The sequence below is a fragment of the Drosophila novamexicana genome, unplaced genomic scaffold, assembly GCF_003285875.2.
Source record: "Drosophila novamexicana strain 15010-1031.04,08,12 unplaced genomic scaffold, DnovRS2.1 tig00000689-arrow-pilon, whole genome shotgun sequence".
Classification (NCBI taxonomy): Eukaryota; Metazoa; Arthropoda; class Insecta; order Diptera; family Drosophilidae; genus Drosophila; species Drosophila novamexicana.
In genome coordinates this window covers 1689568-1716477 of record NW_020824818.1, presented here as the reverse complement: position 1 = coordinate 1716477, position 26910 = coordinate 1689568, and the positions used below count along the sequence as shown (strand labels likewise).

At 37.5% G+C, this 26910-nt stretch overlaps 2 protein-coding genes across 2 annotated transcripts in view; one reads left to right on the top strand and one right to left on the bottom strand.

The window, feature by feature from the left end:
• LOC115762991 (potassium voltage-gated channel protein Shaw) overlaps positions 1–26910 on the bottom strand; it is an 89797-nt gene that overhangs the window by 39371 nt on the left and 23516 nt on the right. Inside the window, exons 3-11 of the mRNA XM_030705377.1 lie at positions 17537–17686; positions 14606–14738; positions 14358–14537; positions 13763–14299; positions 13393–13689; positions 12487–12696; positions 12212–12416; positions 4425–4529; positions 3353–3954 (exon numbers count right to left, since the gene is read on the bottom strand). Of these exons, the coding sequence (XP_030561237.1) occupies positions 3386–3954; positions 4425–4529; positions 12212–12416; positions 12487–12696; positions 13393–13689; positions 13763–14299; positions 14358–14537; positions 14606–14738; positions 17537–17686 (2386 nt within the window). The 3' untranslated portion in view covers positions 3353–3385. The remainder of the gene's footprint in view (positions 1–3352; positions 3955–4424; positions 4530–12211; positions 12417–12486; positions 12697–13392; positions 13690–13762; positions 14300–14357; positions 14538–14605; positions 14739–17536; positions 17687–26910) is intronic.
• LOC115762992 (aldehyde dehydrogenase, mitochondrial) lies at positions 20115–24365 on the top strand. Its single transcript, XM_030705378.1, has 4 exons — positions 20115–20319; positions 22637–22785; positions 22857–22953; positions 23018–24365. The coding sequence occupies exons 1-4, from the start codon at positions 20200–20202 to the stop codon at positions 24209–24211; spliced, it is 1560 nt and encodes a 519-aa protein (XP_030561238.1). The 5' UTR covers positions 20115–20199; the 3' UTR covers positions 24212–24365.

Genomic DNA, 26910 nt, shown 5'->3' with positions numbered 1-26910 from the left:
TTTTAGTTTTTATCTTCGTGCGTTCAATTAATGCAAATTGTATTTTTTCATCATTATTTTAATATTTTTTTTCAAATACTATATTTTATATTTACACACACAGTTTTTAATCCAAAAAGTGGTTATCATTTATATATTTATTCACCTGGTTTCGATTAAGCTTCATGCTGATGGGGAGGGCAGGTGATTTGTTATATTTATAATTACAGAATTTGTTTAACTGTATTCCTGCTTTCCATTTTGACAATGTTTGTCCCTTTTAAAATTTTTCAAATTAAATTTTGCTATGCAGTAACGCAATTAAATTCCTTTTAATCATAAGACCAATTATAATTTACATTAACAAAATGTGCACAACTGTTTCAATTGAAGAGCCATAGCCAAACTGTAATAATTTCTATATTTTATATTACTTTGTAATATATGAACTTTGGAGTTTGTTGAAATGCTTAAATTATCAAAGAGTTATGGGCTATATAGAACAAAGTATCACTGCTGCTGTTGAAAAGGCTTAAATAAATTTGATACTTCAGTTTACAATGTTTATACGACTCATTAATTACGAAAACAATTATTATTTCGTTATATAAATTTCATATGTTTTAAAATTGATTTTATTGAATTTTAAATAGGTAATAATTAAAATGTTTCTTCATTTATAACGAGATTTTTGAGCCTTACTAATCATTTGTTTACTTACTACTTACTATATTTCCTAAGACGCATCATTCGATTTGGTTTACATTTATATATATTCTTCCTGCACCTCCTTTCTTTTTTTTATAATCTATCCTTTGTTTTGTTTCCTCCCAAATTTAGTTTTCGCGTTACATTTCTGCCGTGTTGTCTCTATTTAGTTTATTACACATCAAAAAACTATAAGTATTGGACCAAAAATTACGTTTGAACCTCAGATAAGTTTTAATGGACATGCGCTATTTAAATTTTTCTTGATACCCTGCCCTAAAAATTAAAACAATATTTACAAAAAGTATTCTCTATTTTTTTCTCATTGACATATTCGATTTTTTATTTATATAAACCACTTTAATTCAGTAAAATGTTAAATAGTCAAAACTTATGTCAAATCTGCCGCTTATCAGTCGACCAAATATATAAGTATATATCTGTCTGCAGCCACGCCTGGGAAAAAGAAAGGAATGGGAAAATATCCTTTTTGGGGTAGAAGAAAATTTAGCTTGGCGCCATTTACTTTTAGCTATGGTCGCCATTGTGTCGACATAGTATTATACCCTGTGCCAGTTATAACAGACAAAGATGGTATATAAAAGAAGGTTGGAGATTTTTCTATATACATATACATATTATACATATTAATATAACAAAACTAAAATGAAATCTGATTTCATTCAAACTACTTTTTGCTAATGTGTGCTATAAATGATTGCATTGCGGTCTTTTTTGCGGCTATCTGTCTGTGCCAAAAACCCTCATCAATTAATATAATATTTCTAATGTAAATATCTATCTATTATTCAGCTATCTATTAGTGACCCATTCAAGCAGGAAACTAAAAAAAAAAAATTGAAATCAAACAACAATAAATTGATAATGATAATGATAATGATAATGATAATGATAATGATAATGATAATGATAATGATAATGATAATGATAATGATAATGATAATGATAATGATAATGATAATGATAATGATAATGATAATGATAATGATAATGATAATGATAATGATAATGATAATGATAATGATAATGATAATGATAATGATAATGATAATGATAATGATAATGATAATGATAATGATAATGATAATGATAATGATAATGATAATGATAATTATAATGATAATGATAATGATAATGATAATGATAATGATAATGATAATGATAATGATAATGATAATGATAATGATAATGATAATGATAATGATAATGATAATGATAATGATAATGATAATGATAATGATAATGATAATGATAATGATAATGATAATGATAATGATAATGATAATGATAATGATCATGATAAGAATAGTAAAAGTACAAGTAATTATATTAAACTTATTATTCTTAAAAAATTTAACACAAACACTTTTCGGTATATTTCCATGAGACGTACTCATTGGCATTATATGTACAGGGTATTATTTAGTAGCTCAGTCTGCTCTAGTAAACTCTTACTAGTTATTTGTAAGTTCATTGAAATGGTGGACGTCAATGCGTCAGATAAAAATCCCGATTGACACTTTTTATTCGAACTTTCAGTGAGCGTTACACTAAAAATCGGACAGAGGAGAGCGCAAAAGATGGAAAAGAAATAGGTGAAGTTTACTCGAGTGTTAAAATTTATAGTTCCATGTTTACAGCTGCCCAAGATTTATACAATGAACACCTTGGCGTGTCAGACACAGTCACCGAGACCGAATTCGAGAAATAAAGCGGAAACAGGCAAGGAGCGGGCTTAACAACTATCCCCACCCCAGACAAGAAAGTGGACACGTTTATATGGATGATATGTTTGCCTTTGTGCACTGTCCGGCTGTGTGTTTGTCTTGGCATGAAAATAGTCAGTCCCTTGCCGGATGCTTAGATACATATATCTCTGTCAATGACAGTTGTCAACATGACAGTTATAAGGACAACACAAATGTTACGGATGCTCGCCGCCATACTCAAGACATGTTTGGCTATTGGCCTAGTCTGGGGCGTTTCCAAAACGTATATTTATTAAACTTAATTTCCACCAGATGATGGAATATAAAACAGGCAAGCATTTAATATTTTGAATACTCTCGGGTGGTGGGTAGTATTTACAAATCACGATATAGGGAATATTTAAGGGAAGAAAGAGGAATATATTTCTATTCCATGAAGATTATCAATTTTACACAGTTTAATTCATTGGGAGTTACATGATATACCTAATACTACTTTGTGATTGAGTAAAAATAGGGAACTGAATGCATACAATGATCGATTATTCTTATTAACTTCTCCAATATTCTTTCAAGCCGGCAGAGTCAAATTTATATAAGGAGTATGCATCAATTTCATTAGGTTATCTTGCAAACAGACAGACAGAGGTTTTTTCAAAAATTTTGCTAATAATGAGTAACTATGAACTCGTTTAGAATTTTAGAAAAGGAACAAATTAACAAATTATTAAAAATGCCAAAACAAATATTCAAATTATCAGTACTTTAAATATAAAACCAAATGCCTTTAAAAGCTGAGGGCCTTTTACTTTGCAATCATATAGAAAGGGTATATAAGTAAGCGACAAAATGTGGAATATTGTTTACAGTGAAGCACCCACTGGGCATGGCCTGCATATACACAAACACATATGAATGTCAACAAATGTACGTACCTAGCATGGAAATTCCCAATTAATGGCCGAAAATCAATGGGTGGGACCAATGTAAATGCCACCCAAACTGTCACCGCTATCCTCGGCAGTGGCGCTTTCCTGCTCGACTTCCTGATTCGCACAGGAGCCATTGTTATTGCTCGCCTCGTACGTATCACTGTCATCCACCAGGCAGCAATCAGCGCAGTCATCCGTTGAGGAGTTAACCTCATCGCTCAGATCATCGAGAAGCGTAACTTTGGGCGTCTTCAACTCCTCTGTACAAGCAGCACCAGCGGCACCAGCTACTGAGATTTGGATGTTGCAGTTGGTCGACTCCAGACCGCTAGACCTTGAAGAGCCCAGGTGCTGATAGTGCTGTGGTATGGGCTGCTGAATGGGCGCATGTGTGTGCGTATGTGTTGCCCGGTAGCTGAGATTCGGTGTGCGCTGCCCCATGCTGGCCATGCCCGGCGGCATTTGTGTGTGCGTCATGCTGATGGTGGGCGGCACACTTAGTACGGTGCCTGCTTTGGACCCATGGGCGTGGCCGGCGTACAGTTGATGCGTATCCGAGGCCAAGTTGTGAGCGGTCAGCTGCAGAGGATGCTGTTCTCTGCGTTCTGTAAATGAAAAGCAGTCGAACGAAACATTGTCCTTAATATATGTTGCCACTTTAATTTGCGAACAGGCAATGGCAAAGACACCGACGGAAACGGAAGTGCAAGCGCATGTCAGCGCATTGGGTTATCGCCCGGCACAGTGTGCAGGCAGTTGTGTGCCCACTGTGCTAATATTGACCCAAACTGTTATCAGTGGAAACTTTTGCACAGGACACACGAACCGAACCGGCACAGCTGGCCACAATGCAGATGCAGTTGCAGGCAGAACCCGCCCCCGCCACCGCATACCATTCAACTTTTGTGCGGCGCTTTGAAATGGCATTTCAACAATGGCACTGAAAGTATTTGGCCCAAGGGCGCGTATGTGGCTACAAGTGGGTTCAACTATGTTGCCACCCTCCCCACCCGACCGCCTGCTTACACAATTATCTATCAGAAAGTTATGCGACCTTACAAAATTATCAACTCACCCAGAGGCGCGACAAGTTTCGGCTGTAGAGGCAGCATAAAATCGTGTCCAGTGGTTGCCGCTCTCGGCTGCAGACTCTGAACTGCCGGCACGTTTAAGTAGTCCGCTAAAAGGCAACCAGTTTAATATTTAAGTTGTGGCCAGAAGTAAACAATGTAACGCCTGACAAAAAGTTAAAGTAAAAACGAAAAAAAAAGAAATTGCAAACAATCACAAGTCCTTCGTGGCCGTGCGAAAACTTTAAAAAGGCACGCAGGAAATTCTGTACTTTTTTTTCCTATGTACTTTACAATATGTTGTTAAAAGTTTCATAAAAAATCTAAAAGTTATAAAATCAAATTTTTGTTTGTTTTCTTTTTGTATATATACATTATAATATTCATCAAAAGGCAAAAGTTTTTGATGGGAAAGTGAAAATGTGCATAATATTTTTCGATAAGTGCGCAATCAAAACTCAAATTTTACTTCAATGTATTTTAAGGACATGCAAAAAAAAACCAAAAAAAAATGCAGCACTGATTAATGTCATTTATGTTTATTATTTGGAATGCAACATTTAGGTTAACTGAGAAAAAATACCAAAAAACATTTATAAATAATCTACAAATAGTTATGTTATTTAGTTTTTAAGTCTTTCTGTTGCAATATCTTACACCATTTAGTTTATTTTCTAAACGTCGTTTCATTAGAACTTTGATTGCTTACTGCTATTTATATATTACTCAAATATGAGCCCATTATATTTCCTATTATAAATACTTATATCTCTCTGCAATTTTCCCATTTCAGGCGGCTTTTCGTTAGCCATTAAAAATGCAAGCCCAGAAAAGTGCAAGCTCGCCAGCAAGTAGTGTGAAAATATTTTACTTGGCAGTTTTTCCAGCAAAAGCAACAATTTAAAATACTCGCAACAAGAAAGTACAAAAACTGTTGTTATGCCGGCCAATAAATACCCTTACATATGCAGGCTATAATAGCAAGCTGTTCTAAATTAAATAAAATCTAAGTGTAATAAAATCGTAAGGATTATAATTTACATATCTTTTCTTGCTACTTGTTAGTCAGTTTTTATTTTGATCATGAGTTTACATATTTAATGGAGCTGGGCACATTTGGTGATATTATTAAAATACCCGACGTAAGGGTGAAAAAATTAATTTTCGCCGCAGCTGCCAGGCACCATGCACCAAGTGGAGCAGCCAACACGCCCACCAAATGGGCGTAAAAATAAATAGAGGCTTCAGCAAAAAAAAAACTGGCGCTTTCCCCCCAACACCATCGCTCTTTCTTCAACAGAATGCCTTTAGGTATTTTTTAATGTTGCAATGTCCAGAGCTGATTCAGATGCAATTGCATTTAAATGCTTGTGCGTTGCTTGCATGCAAATATGCACCACTGTGCGCACCACTGTTCCCATAAATATGCTGACGCCCCCGTGTCGCCACAGTTGTAGTGCGTTGCCCATTTTAATGACCACTAGAAGTCGACAGAAACCTTGCCACAGTTTCACGCCCACCAACTATGCCTGCTAATGATTTACTTGCTATTTTTATGGTCTTTGAAGTTCGTGCCCAAGAAAGGGGGTCGAGGAGAGCTGTGTTACAGTCACCTAAGTGAAAGCGCAAGAACTGTGCTTAAAACTTGTGCCAAATACTCCTGACTGCAGCACGTACTACGGCATTTTCCGGTCACAGAGAAATCAAATTTTTCACAGCCCTCGCACAGAGCGCAACACATTTTAGAAATATGCAGGAAGTGCCAGAAGGAAAAGGAAGTGGGTGCGGCTATTACGTTTGAAGTTGTTAAAATTATTAAATTACAGTTCAGTTTTAGCTTAAATTTGAATAAGTCAAGATTGCCACAAGTGGGAAGATTAGCTAGAAATGTCATAGAATAATTTTTAAGCAAGTAAATAATAATAATACAAATAATTATTATTATTATTAATATTATTAATATTAAGTTTAATATTAATAATAATAATAATAATAATAATAATAATAATAATAATAATAATAATAATGATAAGACTGATCATAAAGATATTGACAATAATAGATATAATAACAATAATTATAAAAAAATAATAATGATAGTAACAATACTTATTATATTGTTTGTTTTTACGACCTTTTCATTTTTAATAATAATAATAAATCTTAAAATGTTTACAAATATGGGCTGTGTAGCATTACTTTGAAACTTTGACAACATTCAAAACTATTTAATACTTGTCAAATTTTACATTTTATATATGGATTTCATATAGAAATACAAGAGGTATCAAAGGTAACATTTATTGTTCTGAAGATGCCAAATACTTAAGCTTTTATTGAAGCAAGAATTATATGCATTTTGGTCGAATCATCATTTGTACTGTCTTTAAATGATGAAATTGGCCAGCCCAAGGCATCCAAAAGATGCCAAACCCTGGCTGAACACTTGGTCCAGGGTATATGCCATTCAGATTGCTTAAAACACAAAAAAAAATCAATAAAATCAAATTAGTCTCAGGTATTCCAATTATCATTTAGCTACCTGTAAGTGCAAGATTTATGCCACCAAGCTTGTAAATTAATGGCGCAATTTGTTGGGTGTTCGTCATTATCTCTGTCATAGGTTGAAAACTTCATGAGCTTATTATATATTAATGCATCGCCCGCATTTCCATAATAACTACCCAACTCTTTTAATGCATAACTCTCATCTTCACTGCCAACGACAAAACTATCGTAACTGGCAAATCGATTCTCATTGTTGAAATCTGTTAGAATAATGAGTAGTTCATGCCTTTGTTGTGTTGTTATTTGGTGAATCATGTTGAGACCAATAAAGAACTCGCTATTGGCATCTCCGAAGCCCTCTTTGTATTCTGTCCAGCTGCGATTGAAATTGACTGTTCCATCCAAACGTCTCTGTATAACCATGAAAGGAGAACCGTTCTCAACCTTACAACGCACCAATATGGGTTCCATGCTTCCCACTTTTATAAGTTGAGTACTATCCAATATGCCAGCATAAAATGAACACTGGCTGGGCAGATGTTCATGTTTCTCTCTGTACTTGTTTAGAATATATTCCTGTTTTTCAAGTCGATATTCTTGCTCCTTCACTTTTAACTCTAATTCGGCTATGCGTGCTTCCTGAGAATGTGCATCAGCAAGCTCAGTACTGAAATTTATTAAATTGTTGAAGTCAACACTGGCTAATTGAGTTCCCATTTCATTTTCCAGCTCAGATAATTTTTGTTCGTTCTCCTGAATACTTTGTTCATATTCTTCAATCAATCTATCCAGCTGCCAAGCATCCAATTCAGTGTCGGAAGAGTGTAAAGTATTTACGTCTAAAGATTGCTCAGAACAGCGCGAACTATGTAGTTGCAGTATCAGCAATATAACAAACTGTATACAATACATATTCATTTTTCAACACATTTGCTTCAAGCACTTTACTTTCGTGTAGACAAATTATTTTTATGAAAAAACAACATTCGCAAGCGGCTTTTAAAGCAACCGAAATAATCGATGATTTTTATGCCCTGAGTCGGGTTGTTTATGCTATGTCATAAGATTCAGCATCCACTGAATATTATCAATATTGTCAGACTAAACAGATGCCATCTGAACATTTGTCTTTGACTGATTTGTATAACTTTACATAAACTATAAGCCTCAACGGCTTATAATTGATATTTTCCTAGCAATGACTTCTTAAAAGTCATAAGTCATTAGCATACAGTCGAGTATTCCCTTTTAATTTTAAATATTATTTCATAATACTAGACAAAATACGTATTTTCACCTAATAATTAATCAATTTTAACTTAATACCTATTTTTATAAAATTTTAACTTTTTATAAAAATTAATATGTAGTTTTATAAAAATTGGAGGGTAAATGTTGTGTGACATGTAATTAAATATATTTCCCATTTAGGGTTATGTAACAGTCCGAACCGAACTTTGAAGTGTTCAAGGTTTTATATTAAATTAAATCGTGCAAGTGGGTACATAACGTACTAGTATATATTGTACACCTGGGTGCCATATTTAACCCCTGAAAATTTTATAAGTATTTGACTATAAATTCTAGAGTACATTTCGCATAGACCAGCTGCTGCATAAATCAAGAGCACCTGCGTTCATGTGTGTATGTATATATGCTTTAAATGTCGACTTGACGAGCGGAACAGGGTATTCTTAGTTGGGCACTCCCAAAAAGAACTCTCTTACTTGTTTGTATATACTCATATGACTGATAAGGTTTTTTCTATAAATATTTTTATGGAAAGAGCATCAAAAACCGCTCGCGTAGCTCAAATTTCGTTTACAGAGATAAAGCACATTTAAACAATTATGGCGCGACATTGACCAGCACATGAAATGAAGATAATATAATGTTTATATATAAAATATGTTCCACCACTGTGCACAGTTAGTGAACAATTTGATTAACTCAGTGGAAATATAAGTTCGTCAAGTTAATCAGTGACAGCGTGAAATTCCTCAGGCGCCAGGAGCTAAGGAACTCGGGAAAGCACTTTACGGTTGACTTGCGTTGCAGTCCTTAAGTCCTTTAATTAAAATGCACATCGAGCGAGCTGTGAAGCTTAAATTTTTGGACACGTTTTTACATTGGGTGGACGTAACAAATTTTTTGCTTCCTTTTCAGTTTGGGCAATTTTTCCACAGCTTTGCTGGACGAGCAAATGGAAAAAGTTTTTCAATTTGTTTGACGGTAAATGAACTTTTCTATGGTGCCAAGCCTTTGGCTCTGTGCCTTTGTATGTGTGTGTGTGTGGCAAGATGAAAATGGTCATTCAAAATATGGCATAAAAGAGGCATTTTGCTATCATAATAAAATTGTAATTAAAATTAAATATAAAATTGGGCAAAAGGATGTGTGCACCGAGAAATGCGGAAAATGCTTTCAAAATGCTAACGAAACATAAAAAGTTTTGTCCTTATTTTTATTGACTCGATGCTCAAGTGACAAAATTATAGCACTCAAATTTATAGCATGCAATAAATTTTAACAAGCCCCCAGCTTGCCCAGCTCCAAGCTCCACACTAATTGTGCGTTGGTGGACCTGTGGCTGGCAAGGGGTGCTCCATAAAAGTTTTTACCAAGCCATTAAAAGGAAATTGCGTATGTCTTTAAAAATATATCAAACATTTCATGCCCGTTGCAAGGATGCATGCGATTGTATGAGTCGGGGTCAGACTGGGTTGCTGGGGACAAAATGTGAAAGAATTCTAGACAAGACATGGACAAGACAACACTTACAACTGATGTACGAGGGGCCAGGAGCAGGAGCAGGGGCAGCAGCGCCACCAGCGGCCGACAGCAGCAGCGGCGGCGGCAGCGGCGTCGACGTCGTCGTCGTTGTTGCTGTGTAGCCCGCAGACATGGCGGCAGTGGCGCCGTTCAGCGTCGTCGCCTGTGGCCCATGGCCATGGCCACTCGGAGCTTGGCCGTGACTGTGGGCGTATGTTGCATACGCGTGGGTGTGGCAGTTGGCCGCGCAGGTCGTTGGCGGCGCCCTGTGCAGATGCAGGCCAATGACATTCACGCCGTTCACGTTGCCTGACACGCATACATTTGTAGTTACAGTTACGAGTTACAGTTACAGTTACGAGTTACAAGTTACAGTTACAGTTACAGTTACATAGCACACACACACACACACACACACACACACACTCACAGCATCAGAAGCAATTGGGGGCTTGGGGGGAATTACAAACAAACAATAAACGGCAAAACAACATCGAAAAGAATGCACGGAAATACAAAATATTCAATATGCGAATAAACACAAATGCGCACGCAAATAATAACACATACATATACACACGCACGGGTCGCTGGTCAGTCTCTGATTATGTGTATTGGTATGCGTGAGTCATAAATATGCAGTATTGAATTTGATGTGTGTGTGTGTAAGTGCTAAATGGAAAATGCCCATAAAAAATAATAATTAAACCGAATAACTTCTGAAAAAAAAGTGATTTTTCCCTACAAAAACACAATTAATTAAAATCAATAATGAATTAAAGTGCCTTATCATATGATATATATATTCCCCGCAAATACAAAGGGACTCGCATCTTATGGAACCTTCAGTAATTCGGAGTAATGTTTATCAACTAAATTAATTATTATGCTTTCAATCGATTTTATGTACATCGAAGAACCCATAATGAAAGCAAAATGTAAGAACAAAAAATTTTATTTGAAAACGCAAATTCTATTAAGTCCATCATGTTTTCTCCACTGATTTTATGATTTGGAAAAATAAAGTTATAGGCTTAAGAAAACAATTATCAAACACTTTAAATATATATAAAAAAATATAAATGTAGAGTTTGAAAACGAATAAAAACAAAATATGTTGAAATAAGTAAATAAAGTCAAAAGAGTACCAGCCCCAAACTCTCAATATCCTAGGCTGAAAGTTGTTTTTCAAATCAGCGTGTCCACTTTTTTACTCGGAAATTGATTTTAACTCAATTGCTAGAGGGTTTGGGAAATATAAAGTAAACCCGAATGCACATTTTAATACGACAGTATGAACGGGACTTTGCATCATTTGAATCATTTATGACAAATTTAAAAGAAAACAAGTAAAAGATTCTAGTCGGGAGCTCCCGCCTAGGGGATACGCTGAACCCTCTTCTTCCAACATCAAATGCATATATATATTCTATTTTAGAAGCTTAATGTCAAGTTTGGTGACTCTAGTTCTTATTATTTACCAAAATTGCCAAAAAACATGATATCGATATCGATTTTTATCGATTGCTTGGAAACGGAGTAAGTTATCGATTATCGGAAACAGACTCGATCTGTGCGGGAACTAGGAGCATCTATATCTAATTTCAAGTCTCTAGCTCTTATAGGTTCTGAGATCCTTGCGTTCATACATACGGACGGACGGACGGACAGACAGACGGACATGGCTAGATCGACTCGGCTATTGATGCCGATCAAGAATATATATACTTTATGGGGTCGGAGAAGCTTCCTTTTGCCTGTTACATACATTTGGACTTTGCACAAATACAATATACCCTTATACACATTTTTAATGGATTCAGGGTATAATTATGCAAAAAAATGTAGTAGAATATGCAAAATGTTTTCGACTCAACTTTAATTAGCGTCTGGCTCGACGCCAGCAAAGCACTTTAGATGAATAACTCCAGAGCAGCTTACGCTGATGCATATACGCAACTGAGAATGCTTTTAAAATATAGCAGTAGCAGTCGAGAGTTTGCATATTTAGCATAAGATGCCCCAGGGAGGAGGCAAAGGCCATGTGGGAGCGATAGCAGCTGAGCCTTGCCGCACTGAAGGGTGCATAAATAATAAAATAATTAAACAATAAATTGAATGAAATTAGTTTGGCCTCCGGAGAGCTTAGCATGCTGTGCGTATGTACATATGTGGCATGTATGTGTGTGTGTGTGTGTTTGTGGTACTAGAGTGTGAGTTGACCAAGTTTAGTTGAGCCTGTTCTGTTGTCTGGTGTCTGCATGTTTGTGTTGGCTGTTGTGGACTGTTGAGAGAGTTGCCAGTTGGCCGTCGGCTGCCTTAGACAGCTGCACACACAAAAAGCCACAACGGAAAAAACAATAACAAATTATAAACAACTTTTAGCAACAACTACAGCGACTGGCACAGTGTGTGAATGAGATACACAATAGAATAATAAGCAGCACAATGTGTGTGTGTAATAGAATAGCGAGATAGCGAGTGAGAGAGAAACACAATGAGCTCTACTCACCAATTTTGGCGCTACCAAATGCATCCTTGAACATGGGCGTAGGCGCCTGTATAGTTGTATGCCCGCCTACTACGCCCGGCACCGTCGGCGTTGTCTGTTTAATGGCATTGGTCCGGCCTCGATGCGGTGCCGGCGGCTCCCGTTTGCGACGCGGCTGCTCCACGGGCAGCACTCGGCGGCGTTTCTTTGGCAACTTGGAGCGGGCCTGCAGCGAACAGTTTTTAAATTAGTAAACACAGCGGCTGCTTCACAGCACCGTCTGCCCGAATAGTCACCTGGGTGTGCGAATAGAACATGGAGAAATTGCTAACGATAACAGGTACGGGTAGTGCTATGGTCAGGACACCAGCCAGTGCGCACAGTGCGCCCACAAACATGCCCGGATACGTTTTGGGCGCCACATCGCCATAGCCCACTGTGGTCATGGTAACAATAGCCCACCATAAGCCCAATGGTATGCTCTTGAATTGGTTATCTGGATTGTCCTGCCAAAGAAATTTGGGAAAAATTGAGCAAAAAATAAGAAATAACATTTCGAAGTTCGTTTTTCGAAGTTCAAATACCTTGTAGTATATTAAATAGAAGATACATTTTAGAAAAATCGGATAGAAGCAATAGAATGGTTCAAAAAATTAGAGCTATAGAGCGTCTAGTTGTAAGTGCATTTAATTTATATTGTTAGATCTAAGAAATGAAATAATTTTTTTTACAGCGGTTGTTAACAAAATGTCTGCGTTATGTTAACGATTTTATCTATGTTATTTAAATGTTAAGTAACTCGAAATGGTGATTCAAATATGACAGAGTATTTCAATAGTCATCAAACCAATAAACGTATCTAGCGAATTCTTCCCGCAATGTTCCCACAGCACATGTTCAATCAGAATTATGTAGTATACATTTGGGGGCATTGGATTCTGTAAAACAACAGTACAATACACCAAGGAAAATGGCCTATAAGAGGCAGAGCAGGCACGTGAGAAATGCAATGAAAATGTGTGAATTTAAAATACAAAGGATATATATAATTTCTGTCTGGCTAGTAAGGACATTTTTTGAGTGAAGAAATAAATACTTGAAAATTAATAGCGAAAGTTTAAAATTAACCCAAATCTATATCTATATCTAGGCTATGCTGAATTAATGTAAATTTTGTAAATTTTGCTAGCTGCAGAACTTACCTGCAACTTTTCCGCATAATAGGCCAAACTGGCAAAGAAGACGATGCCGAGCACGAGGAAGAACACGAGCAGAGTCAATTCCTTGGCCGAAGCCTTGAACGTGTGTATAAGGATGCGTAGTCCTGGCGAGTGACGTGTCAGCTTAAAAAGACGCATTATGCGCACTATGGAAAATGCCTCCAGCAGGCCCGTATACTCGCCCATGCGCTGCATGACATCCGTATAGAAGCTCAAAGTGGCCGTAAAGTCAATAATGTTAACGGGAGATTTAATGAACTGCCACAGATTGGGTGAAACCTGGCGAGAGTTGGGAGTATATAAATATGCATACATTTATATATATATATATATAGGGTCGAAGTGTACTCACAATAAGCCTGATGACAACCTCGATGAAGAACCACACATTGCATACGAGCTCCACATAGAAGAAGGCCTTGTGCGGCTGGCCGTAGGTCTCGATCCAGCCGTGCTGCCTGCGTCCATTCTGACCGAGTAGCTTCTCCTCGAGGAACTCGTTCAGGCTGCTCGTGTTTAGGTCACGTTTCAGACGCTGCCGTTGCTGTTGGCCTTTTATGGTGGCAATGGGCGTGGCCTGTGCAGCGCTCAAGTTGCCGCTACTGTAGCTCGTGTAGTTCGTGACACGAAATGTGGGACCAATGCTGCCGCTAGGTGGCGTTATGCTATGCTGATGGTATTGATACTGCTGCTGCGAATGCTGATGCGGCTGCGACTGCGACTGTTGCACCGGCTGCTGAGGTATGGGCGGCGCCAGGGGATCATGGCCAGACGCAGGCAGGCCGGCGCTGTAGCTGGTGGGCAGGTCCACGCGAAAACCGGGATGGGTTTTCAGGCAGAATGATATCACAGAAACAAATATAAAGAATACCGACATGCCAGCAACAAACTGCAAACATGATATAGTTATAGTTATCTGTTGTTAAGTTGTTCATCTAAAGCTTCACCTTGGCGCCCGTTGAGCTCGACGGCTCATCGAACATGGCCCAAATTTTGGGCTTTAGACGTTGCCAACAGTTAAGCTCGCCGTTGCTTAAAGCCTCCTCGAAGCCAAACAGACGTGCTATTTGCTCCTCCGTGGGTTTCTCATTTTCAATATCTAGTTTATCTAATATAGCTAAGGTGTTCTGCAATATAATAGGCAGCTCTTGATTGTTTAAAGATCTATTCCTTGACATTTGGCTCGGCTACTCACTTGCGTATCGCGATGTATGCTATAAGTTGACCAGCAGCATGGTTCTACCTGATTCGAATCGAGTCCCCAGAACTCTAGCTCCTCCTCAAACAGAGGGCCACAGACGTCTGTCGGATAATGCAGCTTACCAGTTCTGAAAATAAATGAATATAACAAAGTTCGTTGAATATATATATATATATTAAAATATATTTTCATGATTTAGTTTTTATCAATGCAATATGTTATATTTATAATTATTATTTTCAAAAACATTAAACAAAATATAGTTTATAATGTAAAAAAATATATGGAATTTTTGAAAATTCATATATTCCATATTCCACAAAAGAAGAATGAATATAAATATAATCAAATTAATTTCATATTTGTTTAAATTGCCGTAAATGTCAAATTAGGGTAATGAAAGAATTTTTATAAAACTATTTGTTTTAAAAATGTATTAACATCTAAAATATATATCTTAAGATAGAAATATTGTTTAACTAATCTAATAGTAAACTCTTATTATTTCACAATATTAAAGACTTACAATGTTCATACCAATTCTGATTAAAAATATACATTACAGTTAATATTCCAACTAATTCTAATTCAAAATATTCAATAAAAAATCTTGAGAGGATTGCGAAACTAATGAAACTTTTGCATATCCCATGCATATGCAAGTCGGATAAATTCATGCCTGAGAACCGCATGTGTGCTCTCCGCCCCATCATCTTGCCGAAACCCCCAATTGTTTCATTATGACCTCTGCAGGTGCAACAAAAACAAAGAAAAAAAAGAACTCTTTTGTTTTTCGTGTGCAAATTGCTGCAAATGGTTGCACGTGCGTGAGGCATGATGAATAATGGCGGGGCTGGCGGGCAACCAGGGACAGGCGCTTGTCCGCAGCTACTGGCCAACTTGTAATACCATATCAGCTACTGGACAGCCGTTGTCGGCCGAGTGGACCGAGTGCAGCGACTATTCGAAATAAAAGTAATCGTAGCTCTTGCCTCGCCTCGCCTCGCCTCGCCTTGTTTTATTTTATATTTTTTTTCCATGCTCTGGCTGACGGCCATATGCGACATGTGTCCGCCACATGTGCATCCAGACTGTCCTTTTTGTGCATATTTTATGCAACTTTTCTTTGCAACCTTTTGTTGCGATGCTTTTTGCCAGCTCCAAATCATTTCGTGCCCCGAATGTTGAACGGTGAATGCTGCACACCAAAAAAAAAAACACAAAAAAAGAGGGGAAGAAAAAAATTAAGCTAAAACCCGAGCTACGGCCCAAGCGAATGCTCAAGGCCATTATGAATGCGGGTGGACATGCGGACATTGCGGGTTTTATTATGCGCATCGCATCATCCTTCAGGCACGCCCATTTTACGTATGCCCATATACGGCCCACCCCGGCAAACTATGTGATCTGTCAGACTGCAGTGCACCTTTTTAATTAAATGGATAGCGCAATTGAAAGACCTTTTCGTACTTTATAAAGCATCTCCACTTAGCTACTCTATAAAATAATTTATATTCCTCACAAAACTTTGAAGTCTAGGAAGATCTCTCACTATGGTTTATGGTTTTTAGAAAATGTAATATAAAACTATTTGCCTGAGAAGCGCATAGAAAGACAACAAATTCGCATTTGCACAAATGAATCAAATTTAAATGTAGAATACAGCTAAAGGTCAAATCGAGATTTGATGGCTATGCAAGTATGTAAAGTATGTTAAATACATACATCTACTAACTCTGGTTCTATTTGCAAATATTAATTTCTAAGCACAACTTTGCTTGTGCCTTAGTTCCATTTTGCGGAAGGAAGGAAGAAAAATACGTAAATTGGTTTATAAATTGCAAAAAGCTTCTGGCGTGTACATAATTTGATTGCTCAACCGTGGTCTATATATATAAATATTTATATATGCATGTTAAAGTAAGGGACCTTCATTTTAATTTTGTTGCTTCTATTTTTGCATGGAGTGCAACGCTTTGTTGTTGCTTCTTCGATGGTATTTTGCCGAGTTTCAGTTAATTGAGTTGGAAAAACTGTTGCCCATGCCCCTCTGGCTAGTCACCCCAGTAGTTGACATACCCCTTAGATATATATATATATACTTATATATATGTATAGCAAGGAACATAGATGGTAATGAGGCTGAGTTACTTTCAACAACTTTATTTGCACTTGCTGCAGGTGGGGTGCAGTGCGAGGGGGCGGCGGGGAAAAACCCTGTCATTAATCTTGAATAAGTCAAGTTATCAAGAAAGCGAGATAGAAAATCTAGCTAACTTTCAATTTATCTTTGCCAACTAATGAGCGCTGCCTTTTTAACAAAAAAGTGCCAAAATTTTAATAAACTTTACCGCCAAAAAGTTGAGATTTATGACTGCTTGTATTTAGCTTGAGGTACATAATTAAAATTGAAGCTTGCTTCTTTTTTGTGTCTAAGGTAACATGAAAGAATAGCCAAAGATTAATTACTCTGGCTAATATACTAATTAAATTGCTCCCAAGGTATCTATAGTTGTAGAGATGTAATCATTTGTTCTGAGGCAGAGCTGAAAAGTTGGCAGTTTTAAATGGGAAATTGGAAAGGTTTCTTGTTGATTGTGATTTTATGGTAACATTTTGCAGATTCAACTATAAGAACTTTGGCTTAGATATCCGAAGAAAATGCAATTAATCCAAAAGTCTATCGTATCACATCTGCGCCCTTTCATTTTGGCATACAAACAGATAGACAGATAGTATAAAGTGGACACAGATCTAGGGTTGGCTTGCGAATAATTATATTTAAAATTCAATAAAAATCAAGGAGTTTAAAAACAAAAAGAAAGAAGTTTAAAGAATTACTGCATGCACATGCGTTGAAGGGATTCATTAGATGCTAAATGTGACATAATAAATAATTAATTAGTTTTTAATTGCTTGCCTCACCTGTAATAATTGAGTATTTGCGTAAAGACTCCGGGATGACGATCGAAGAAATACTCGTTGAGCACCGGATCATAATTGGCCAGGGCTTCGGTCAGACGTGAGAGGCGCGTTGCGGGTATTTTCTTGAGTGTTGCCTTATAGGTTTCATATCTGCAACGAGTGGCAAGAAGAGGGGCAGATAAATTTAAATGGATTTGCATAGAAATTAGCTGCACTACGCATACGCCCCGTTAGCCCATGCAAACTGCCATAATAACTCTACAAATTACCATTGCCATAACTCTCTGTCACACTATGCGTTTGTGTGTGTGTGTGTGTGTGTGTGTGTGTGTGTGTGTGTGTGTGTGTGTGTGTGTGTGTGTGTGTGTGTGTGTGTGTGTGTGTGTGTGTGTGTGTGGTGTGTGTGTGTGTGTGTGTGTGTGTGTGTGTGTGTGTGTGTGTGTGTGTGTGTGTGTGTGTGTGTGTGTGTGTGTGTGTGTGTGTGTGTGTGTGTGTGTGTGTGTGTGTGTGTGTGTGTGTGTGTGTGTGTGTGTGTGTGTGTGTGTGTGTGTGTGTGTGTGTGTTTGCTTGACCCTTTCGCTTTAGCCATTAAATCGAGCCACATAAAATTCTACCAAACCCAATTCGGTTCGGTTGGGGTTTTTCTCTTAAACAGTAAGTGATAAAAAAACGCACAGGACGGAAAAGCACAAGGACGAGCTAAGTGTAAGCAAATCCAGCTATAAGCCATTTGCATACATTTCGACTTTTCTGCTGACCTTTTTGATGTTTTCTTTTTCTTATCCTTTTTTCTTTGCCACATATTAAACATAGATGCTTTCAATGCGCATACATATACCTTTTGCTGCCCTACATATAACTTTTTAGTTATATAAATTTGAAAAAACGTATTTAAGATAAATTAGCTGAAATTTTACTTAGAGAAATATCATTAGTTGAAAAAAAATATAAATTCTTTTACTCCTTGAATCTAACTTTTACCTAAAAAATCACCAAAGTTTCAATTCTATATAGAAGGTATGTTGTGCATACTGCTGAAATTCACGCAAATACCCTACATATATATACTTTTCAATCAGCCAATCTCCACCTGGATAATTCGTGCCACAATGTCGCCGCATCCGTCAGAAATCGAATTGAATTTCCGACTCTCGCAAGATATAATCAAATTCAATTAACGTAATTTCCAACAATTTATTTTAAATTTAATTTCACATTTATAACCCAGGACAAGTGAAGCTGGCCCCATAAATAAACCCGCCCAGTTCGCATTAAACTCGCTGACATCCTGCTTTCTGCGTCCCACCCCCCATATGCGCATATAGTCTTAATGTCAAATTGTTTGTATTGGATAAATTCAATATTTCGTGCCACCGTCAAGAGCTGGCGGCAACAGCAATGGCAATAAGTAGCACCAACAAATGGCACCCGACGCACAACAATTGCCATTAAAGTTTATCGAGGCCGTTTGATTATGGTAATTTAATTGACCATGACACAACGGTCGGCTATCGACTCGGCTCCAAATAAATAAAATGAAAGGAAAACACAAGTTTGCGTACACCACAAAAACTTTGTTTCATTTATTTTGGCATCAAATTAGTTCTTGTGATTGCTTTTGCGAGCCCTGATTTGGGCTACGCTGCGTATGTGTCATAAATATGTGATGTTAATTAGTTACAGGTCTGGTCACACTTTTCGCAATCTTTTATGCTTCAAGCAATCTATTTACACATTAGTTGGTCATTTCATTTTTTTCATTATTTTTAAAGACACTTTTTTTAGATGGAATACACATTAAACTTTGGCTGTTTTTGGAGCAAAAGAAACTTAAAGAAGCTTTAAAGCAAACGAAAGCTTCTTAAGTAATATCTATAAAATATTCTATAAACTCTAAACAAATTATTTCGAATATTTTCCCCCAATTTTTAGCTTCCAAAAATCCTAATTTTATTTATGTTTGTCCATTTGTTTTGCTATTGTTATCTTGCAACAACTGTAAAGAGCTTCTCTTAGCATTCCCCTTAGTGTGATCTGTCTCACTCACACTGCCATAGCTTTTGACAACGCCCGTTCTCCCTGCATTCAATTTGCAAAGAGCTTTGTTATCCCAGTTGACAAATTATTTGAAGGCGTTGTCGTTGCCGGCAAACGCAAGAGTCAACAATTCAATTGCACATACAAATGGATGTATATGTACATACATATATTTATGCGTACATCTTTATATTTTACTGCAACGATTTATATTGAATTTTGTCCAATTTACATGTTTTGTTTTTGTTTGCAGCACATGTATGCCATAATAATCACTCAATGTATGCCAGCAAGCGCTGCTCAAAATTGTTGAGTGACAATTGAGCATGAATTTGCTGATCAGCAGCTGTTTTCATATTGCTCACCAACATTTGCTCTAACGCGCTCACAAGCGGCTGTATGTATGTATGTGTTTTCATTTGATAAGCTGAAGAGAGCCGGCGATTTGTGTGAGCGGCACGCTGTCTCTTAAAATATTCGTCGTAGTTTTCGCCTTAAGCGCCGCGGCGCCAGTCGTTCAGTTCTAAGTCGACCGCCGCACAATTAACACGCGTCTTCTTCCAGATTTGTGCGAAAGCTGCTGTCTCTTGTGCTTTGTAAATTCCAATAATAACATATAATACATAATGTTGCGGGTTTTGAGGAAGAGCGCATTGTTGCGTGCAGAATGCAAAAATTTGGCCGCTGCTGCTGCCTACTCGGCAATGCCACAGCCACAGACAACTCCAGATGTGCTCTACACTGGCGTAAGTATACACACACATGCATGCGTATTACATGTATATATGTATTAAGGTATGTGTACGTATAATGTTATCAAAACAACAAGATAATATATATATATATATATATATATATATATATATATATATATATATATGTCTGTATATGCATGCAAAGGTTCTTACGTGTATGTACATTGATGCCAATCTTGATTATATTTTATAAACAACGCTGCAAGTTTTCGCCGTCTCTTTTGCTTGACCTTGACAGCGCAGCTGCCCTTTAGCTTTCAGCATATGTACATATGTATGCACATGTGCCACTACTTAGAAAAAACGCACACGTACAGAAAGTTTGCGAGTAGTGCAAGTAGCAATAACAAAGGAGAAGCACTGAATGCGAAATTGAGTTGATTTCTTATAACTGTGGTTGGAATTAACTGGATACAGGCGCTCAAATGTTCAACAAGATAAATATTTGAATGTATGTGCATATACGCCTGCCATACAACGATAGGAAAATAACCGGACGACAAACGGGAGCATACGCAGACCGGCGAATAGGCTAAAGCACAGCAACGAAAAAAAGTTTTTGTTATTTACACCCGGCTGTTGTTATTGTTGTTGCTTGCTCACTCTCTCGTTATATCACACCGCGGCTCTCTTTGCCGCAGCAGCGTCAACAGAGCAGCGCCTTCTCTCTTTATCAAACGCTGTTGCTTTGTAGAATTGTTCAAATTTGCTGAGCTTTTGTTTCACACAAACATGTCTGCATACAAATTTAGCTTAAATCTAAATTGAATTTCATGCAAACAATGCAAACATAAACTTTATAGGAACAAACATGCTTTTCTGTTATTCTTCCATGAATAAATTCATACATAAACAAATAGTTGCAGAAATGTTTGTACATTATGATGTGCTCTTGTACATTTATGAAGTTCCATTTATAAAGCCCACTGATAAGACACTTTTTATATGCATTGAGATTCAATATGTTTGTGTGTTTATTATTGAATGTACCTGTCAATTAATCTATTTAATACTAACTAAAAGATAGTGAACATATATAGAGCGCATACCTCCTGCACTTTCCGTTATCATTTAATAAACCCCATATATATAAAAATAATGGAACTAATAATTGCATGTTTGTTTCTTTCCTCCACGCGAACTAAAGTGTAGTTTGCCGATTAACATTTTACATAAAGTAAACTGATGTTTTACATAATACCCTGCCCAAACCCAGTCTCGACTTACTGTTTAGGAAAGTTTTTGCTCTTAAATAATTTACACTAATCAAGCCAGTTTCGACTGGTTCTAAACAAAAAAAAAATCGCAAAAATTGAAATACAAAAATGTATATATGTATATATACATATATATGTATGCCGCTTCTAAGCCTCATGGCATCAGAGTCGATGAATGCGTTAAATATTTCGTGTCTTAAATTATAAAGTTTTTTGCAAGGGCATATAGATAAGAGGCTATTGGTAATGCTGCTATTTTTGGTGGTACCGCTAACTAGCTAATCGGGGGTACCTAGACAGCTCCCACGCACGTGTCGTTCTACAATTCTACAGTAGCTGGGCTTGTCTGGCGGAAAGTTTTCTTGATGTTTCAATTCGCCAACTCATGATGAGTTTGATTGGTAAACAAATGGGCAAGCTCGTCAGCCTGACGTTTATATACATATATGTATTTATGTGATTGTGTGTGATATGCGCGCATATACATACATATGCATGGCTGGGTCACATATATTGCATATATATGGCGCAAGTCTCCTAATTAGATATTAGCTAAATTACAACATATCGGATAATCAGCTATTTGCGGTTAATTACTGTTCAAGCAACAACAAGAGGTTTACATCAAGTGCTTATCAAATTGTGTGCAAAACAGGGAACGGCTTATCAAACACAATCTGTAAACAACGAAAAGGACTGCCGATCAGATACCCTAACAAAAGCTACACATTGCCCTTAAATACCCTTCCTGCAAATTTTAAAAGCTAAATGTATTTATGTATCAACGAGGGGAGTGCGTGAAGGTAAACAATACTTAAAAAATACAAATATAATTTGAAATTAAATTCTGGCTGAACCAGGTTAAAAAAATTTACTATTTATAGATTTTTAGGAAAAGGAAGAATTGTTTAAAAATAAACTTCGCGGTGTTAGTGCAAACGAAAGCACGACAACAAACAATTGCAACAAATTATTATACCATTTGTTACGTATTTACAATGGGTGTAGGGCATAAAATAATGACTTAATGACTTTGTGATTCTAAGGAAAAGCATTTGGCAACTAATAATAATTTTACTGATTTCCTGCAGCTGTTCATCAACAATGAGTGGCACAAGAGCAAAACAGGCAAAACCTTTGGCACCATCAACCCAACCACCGAACAGAAAATAGCCGAGATTCAAGCCGGCGGCAAGGAGGACATTGACATAGCCGTTAAGGCAGCTCGCCAGGCATTCAAGTGAGTGTCTTTAATTTAATGCATTAGCTAACTAATCTAATCATTGCATATTATTACTTTTTATGTTAAAGACTGGGCTCGCCCTGGCGTCGCATGGATGCTTCGGATCGTGGTCGTCTGCTCTACCGTCTCGCTGATCTGATAGAGCGTGACCAGGTCTATCTAGCTGTAAGTGCTCGGAGTTAAGAAACTGCGCTGCCTTTCTAATCACCTTGCCTATATTTTCATTTAGAGTCTGGAAACCCTGGACAATGGCAAGCCCTATAGCATGGCCTACAATGTGGATTTGCCCACGGCCATTAAGAATCTGCGCTACTTTGCCGGCTGGGCGGACAAGAATCATGGCAAAACGATTCCCATGGACGGTGATTTCTTCACCTACACACGCCACGAGCCTGTCGGCGTCTGCGGCCAAATTATACCCTGGAACTTCCCTATTTTAATGATGGCCTGGAAACTAGGTCCCGCCTTGGCCACCGGCAACACAATTGTGCTGAAGCCCGCCGAGCAAACCAGTCTTACGGCCCTGTACATCGCACAGCTGGTTAAGGAAGCTGGCTTCCCCGAGGGTGTTGTGAATGTGGTGCCCGGTTTTGGTGACGCTGGCGCCGCTTTGGCCAATCACAGTGATGTCGATAAGGTCGCCTTCACGGGCTCCACAGACGTGGGCAAGCTGATTCAGCTGGCCTCGGGCAACACCAATCTGAAGCGTGTTACCCTCGAGCTGGGCGGCAAATCGCCCAACATTATTCTGGCCGACTCGGACTTGGACTATGCCGTGGAGACGGCGCATTTTGGACTCTTCTTCAATATGGGTCAGTGCTGCTGTGCCGGCTCGCGCACCTTTGTCGAGGACAAGATCTACGACGAGTTTGTGGAACGCAGTGCGGAGCGTGCCAAGAAGCGCACCGTGGGCAACCCCTTCGACTTGAGCACCGAACAGGGTCCGCAGGTCAATCAGGAGCAAATGGAAAAGATTCTTGGTCTCATACAGACTGGCAAACAGCAGGGCGCCAAGCTGGTAGCCGGCGGTAACCGACCCCAGGGTCTGCCCGGCTACTTTGTGCAACCCACGGTCTTTGCCGATGTCCAGGACAACATGACCATTGCGCGCGAGGAGATTTTTGGTCCCGTACAGCAGCTTATCCGCTTCAAGAAACTTGACGAAGTCATCGAGCGTGCCAATAACTCCGACTACGGCCTGGCCGCAGCCGTCTTTACCAAGGATCTGGACAAGGCCAACTATATTGTGGGCGGTCTGCGCGCCGGAACCGTCTGGGTCAATACCTACAACGCCCTGGCCGCTCAGGCTCCCTTCGGTGGCTACAAGATGTCCGGTCATGGACGTGAGAACGGCGAATATGCGCTCTCCAACTACACGGAAGTCAAGAGCGTGATTGTGAAGGTGCCACAGAAAAACTCCTAAACGCATTTCCGTAGTGGAAAACTGGTCAATTTAGTCTGGCAAATTGGAAATTGATTTTCTCTAAGCTTAACGCGCACATTTACTCGTCAATTGGATTGCTGTGTATTTTCCATTTGATATATTTTTACTAAGCAAAAAAAAAAATACTGAAATATATTCGAAAATAATTATTGTATGTACTTTTTACAAGGATCTTCGATATTATCCCTCTCACAATAATTTATAGACATCGTTTCTAATCATATTTCCATATTGATTTCCTTTGAATGTTAAATACTATCTCATGGGATAGACGGTACACAATTTGCAGACTTTCTCACAAAATTACCATATCGCAGAGTATTCTTAACTGCTTTTTGAAAATCGCCGTTCTATGCGATTTTCAAAAATGTATGTTATGTTTTAATAAATTATTGTATATTTATTTACATTTACAAGAGAACTAGAGGGAGAAAGAGAGTAAGAATCTAGTCGTCATATTAATTATAATATGGAAGCAGTCATACACGAACAAACGTCTCAAATTACCCTCTGGCATTGTTGTTTCATGTACAGGGTATAAAAAGCTTCCATGTAGAATATTTATTGTCATTTTCTATATGCGGGCTGCTTTGCTCAGTTGTTTTATCGTCCCATCGGAAACACACAGTATCACACCGGTGCGGCAAGCTAACACAGACACACACACACTGACTGAGGTGCCTTTCATCCTTTCTCTTCGGATGTCCGTCCAAAGTTGTTGCATTTATATTGGACAGCATCTGAGCATGTCAAGTGTTTTGCGGTCACTGCAAAGTTGCAGCTTATTTTATTTGCCTCTTATAGATGCAGTTGTTGTTGTTGCTTTTGAAATTGAATCAGACCATTTGTTTGCAATTTATTTAAAATTTGTCTTTTCACTTAGTTTTATATAACGGCAGCAAATTGTATTTTGTTTGGCCAGAATAAAATTTATACGCAATGGCAAAGTGCTTTCGAGTTATTTGATTTATTTACCAGATAACTGGCAGGTGCTTGAAAAGTTGACTGAATTTCAAGTGATTTTCTTTGTAAGATTATTCAAAAGTAAAACTAATAATTGGAAAAGAGATTTACACAAGATTTGACTTGATTGTTTATTGTTGTGCAGAAAAAAGGAATTTATATTTAAACAGAGCTTATATAAACAAACGCTGACACATACCCTGTACATATTACAATGGTTACAAAGGGCAGCATAAACTAGGGTGAATCTACGTAACAAATACACGAAAGCAGCATCTATAATCACTTTAAATAAATACGTCTAGACTATGTGAGTTAAGAGATTACTCTGAGCAAGAGATAGCTTGTTTTATAGATTCTTTTATACCAGACAATTTTTAAATTTGTATTTCAAATATTATGTACTCATTTTTCGTCTTCAACTATATATCATTTAAAAGTCAAGGGTTTCTTTAAATATACATATATTATAATATTTACTTAAAACCTGTCTACAGGGTATCTTTAAGTCAAGTGTAACATTCTAATGTATTTTTTTAATTCCACTTCGGTAGTTTTTATGCCATTTGAACATTGGCAACCCTTAATACCCCGCCAATGCAAAATGCAATATATTTTCAATAACCTAAATCCCATCTCCCCCCTTACCAACACACACAAAACGCCCGGGCACACATGTCGTATACGATATTATTTTCATGGCAGCCATTTAAATTGATTTTCACAATGCCAATTTCATGCATATTCAAATATAAATACATGTTAAAAAATAAAAATCCAACAATGCGAACTACAAAAATTGTTAACGTTTCCAAATGGCAGGCAAAAAAGGGGCTGGAGGGAGAGGCGCGGCAAGAGGCACTGCCTTTGGAACTGCCAAAAGCGCAGCCGTGCGCAATGAGCCGAGTGCACAGGTACGACAGAGCGTTACGGCTTTGCCGTGGCCAGCCAAAAGGACTCGAGCACAAAGCATAATTGAAAACCAGCTTTTTTTTGCAGAAAACCACGCTTAATGCGCACTAAATGTGTCAAAACCGGTGGGAAAGACAAAATGGTAAAACATGACATTGGCCGAGTGCATGACCAAAAGATACCACTTTTGTTGTACACAAAACTGAATTTCCAAGTGACTTATTTGCTTATTATATGACTCTGTTTCATACATTACCCCAATTAACCTATTGCTAATTATCGCAATATTTTAAATAGTTGGGCTATTTCAAGAAGATATTATAGATGCAATTAGATAAATAACGAGGAATCGGTATTTGATAATACTCAGATTGTAATCTGATAATTTAAAAACTAAAACTGGCTTTGTAAATCGTTAGAACCTTGAATTTTGATTAACATTATTCTTGACAATAATCTATACAACAACATTTTTTTATTTGTATTTTATAAGTTATGTTTCTAAGCAAATTTCGTAATAAATATTTAAGCTTTATATACAGGTCCAACTTTGACTGAGATCAAGTATTAATTTCATGTTAAAGACATTTAAGTAAATTAATTTTTAAAATGTAGGCAACTCTTGGATATGCAAGATTATAGTAGCTAGTCTTACATACCCTTTTCATTATCTACAAGTCATCGAAAAATTAGTGCAAAGTGGTCAAATTTCATGGTTATGTTCCATGCTATATGTCTGCGTTCCAAGTCACGAACACGTGCGACTACATATAGGGCCAATTACAATTATGATGCCTATGGAC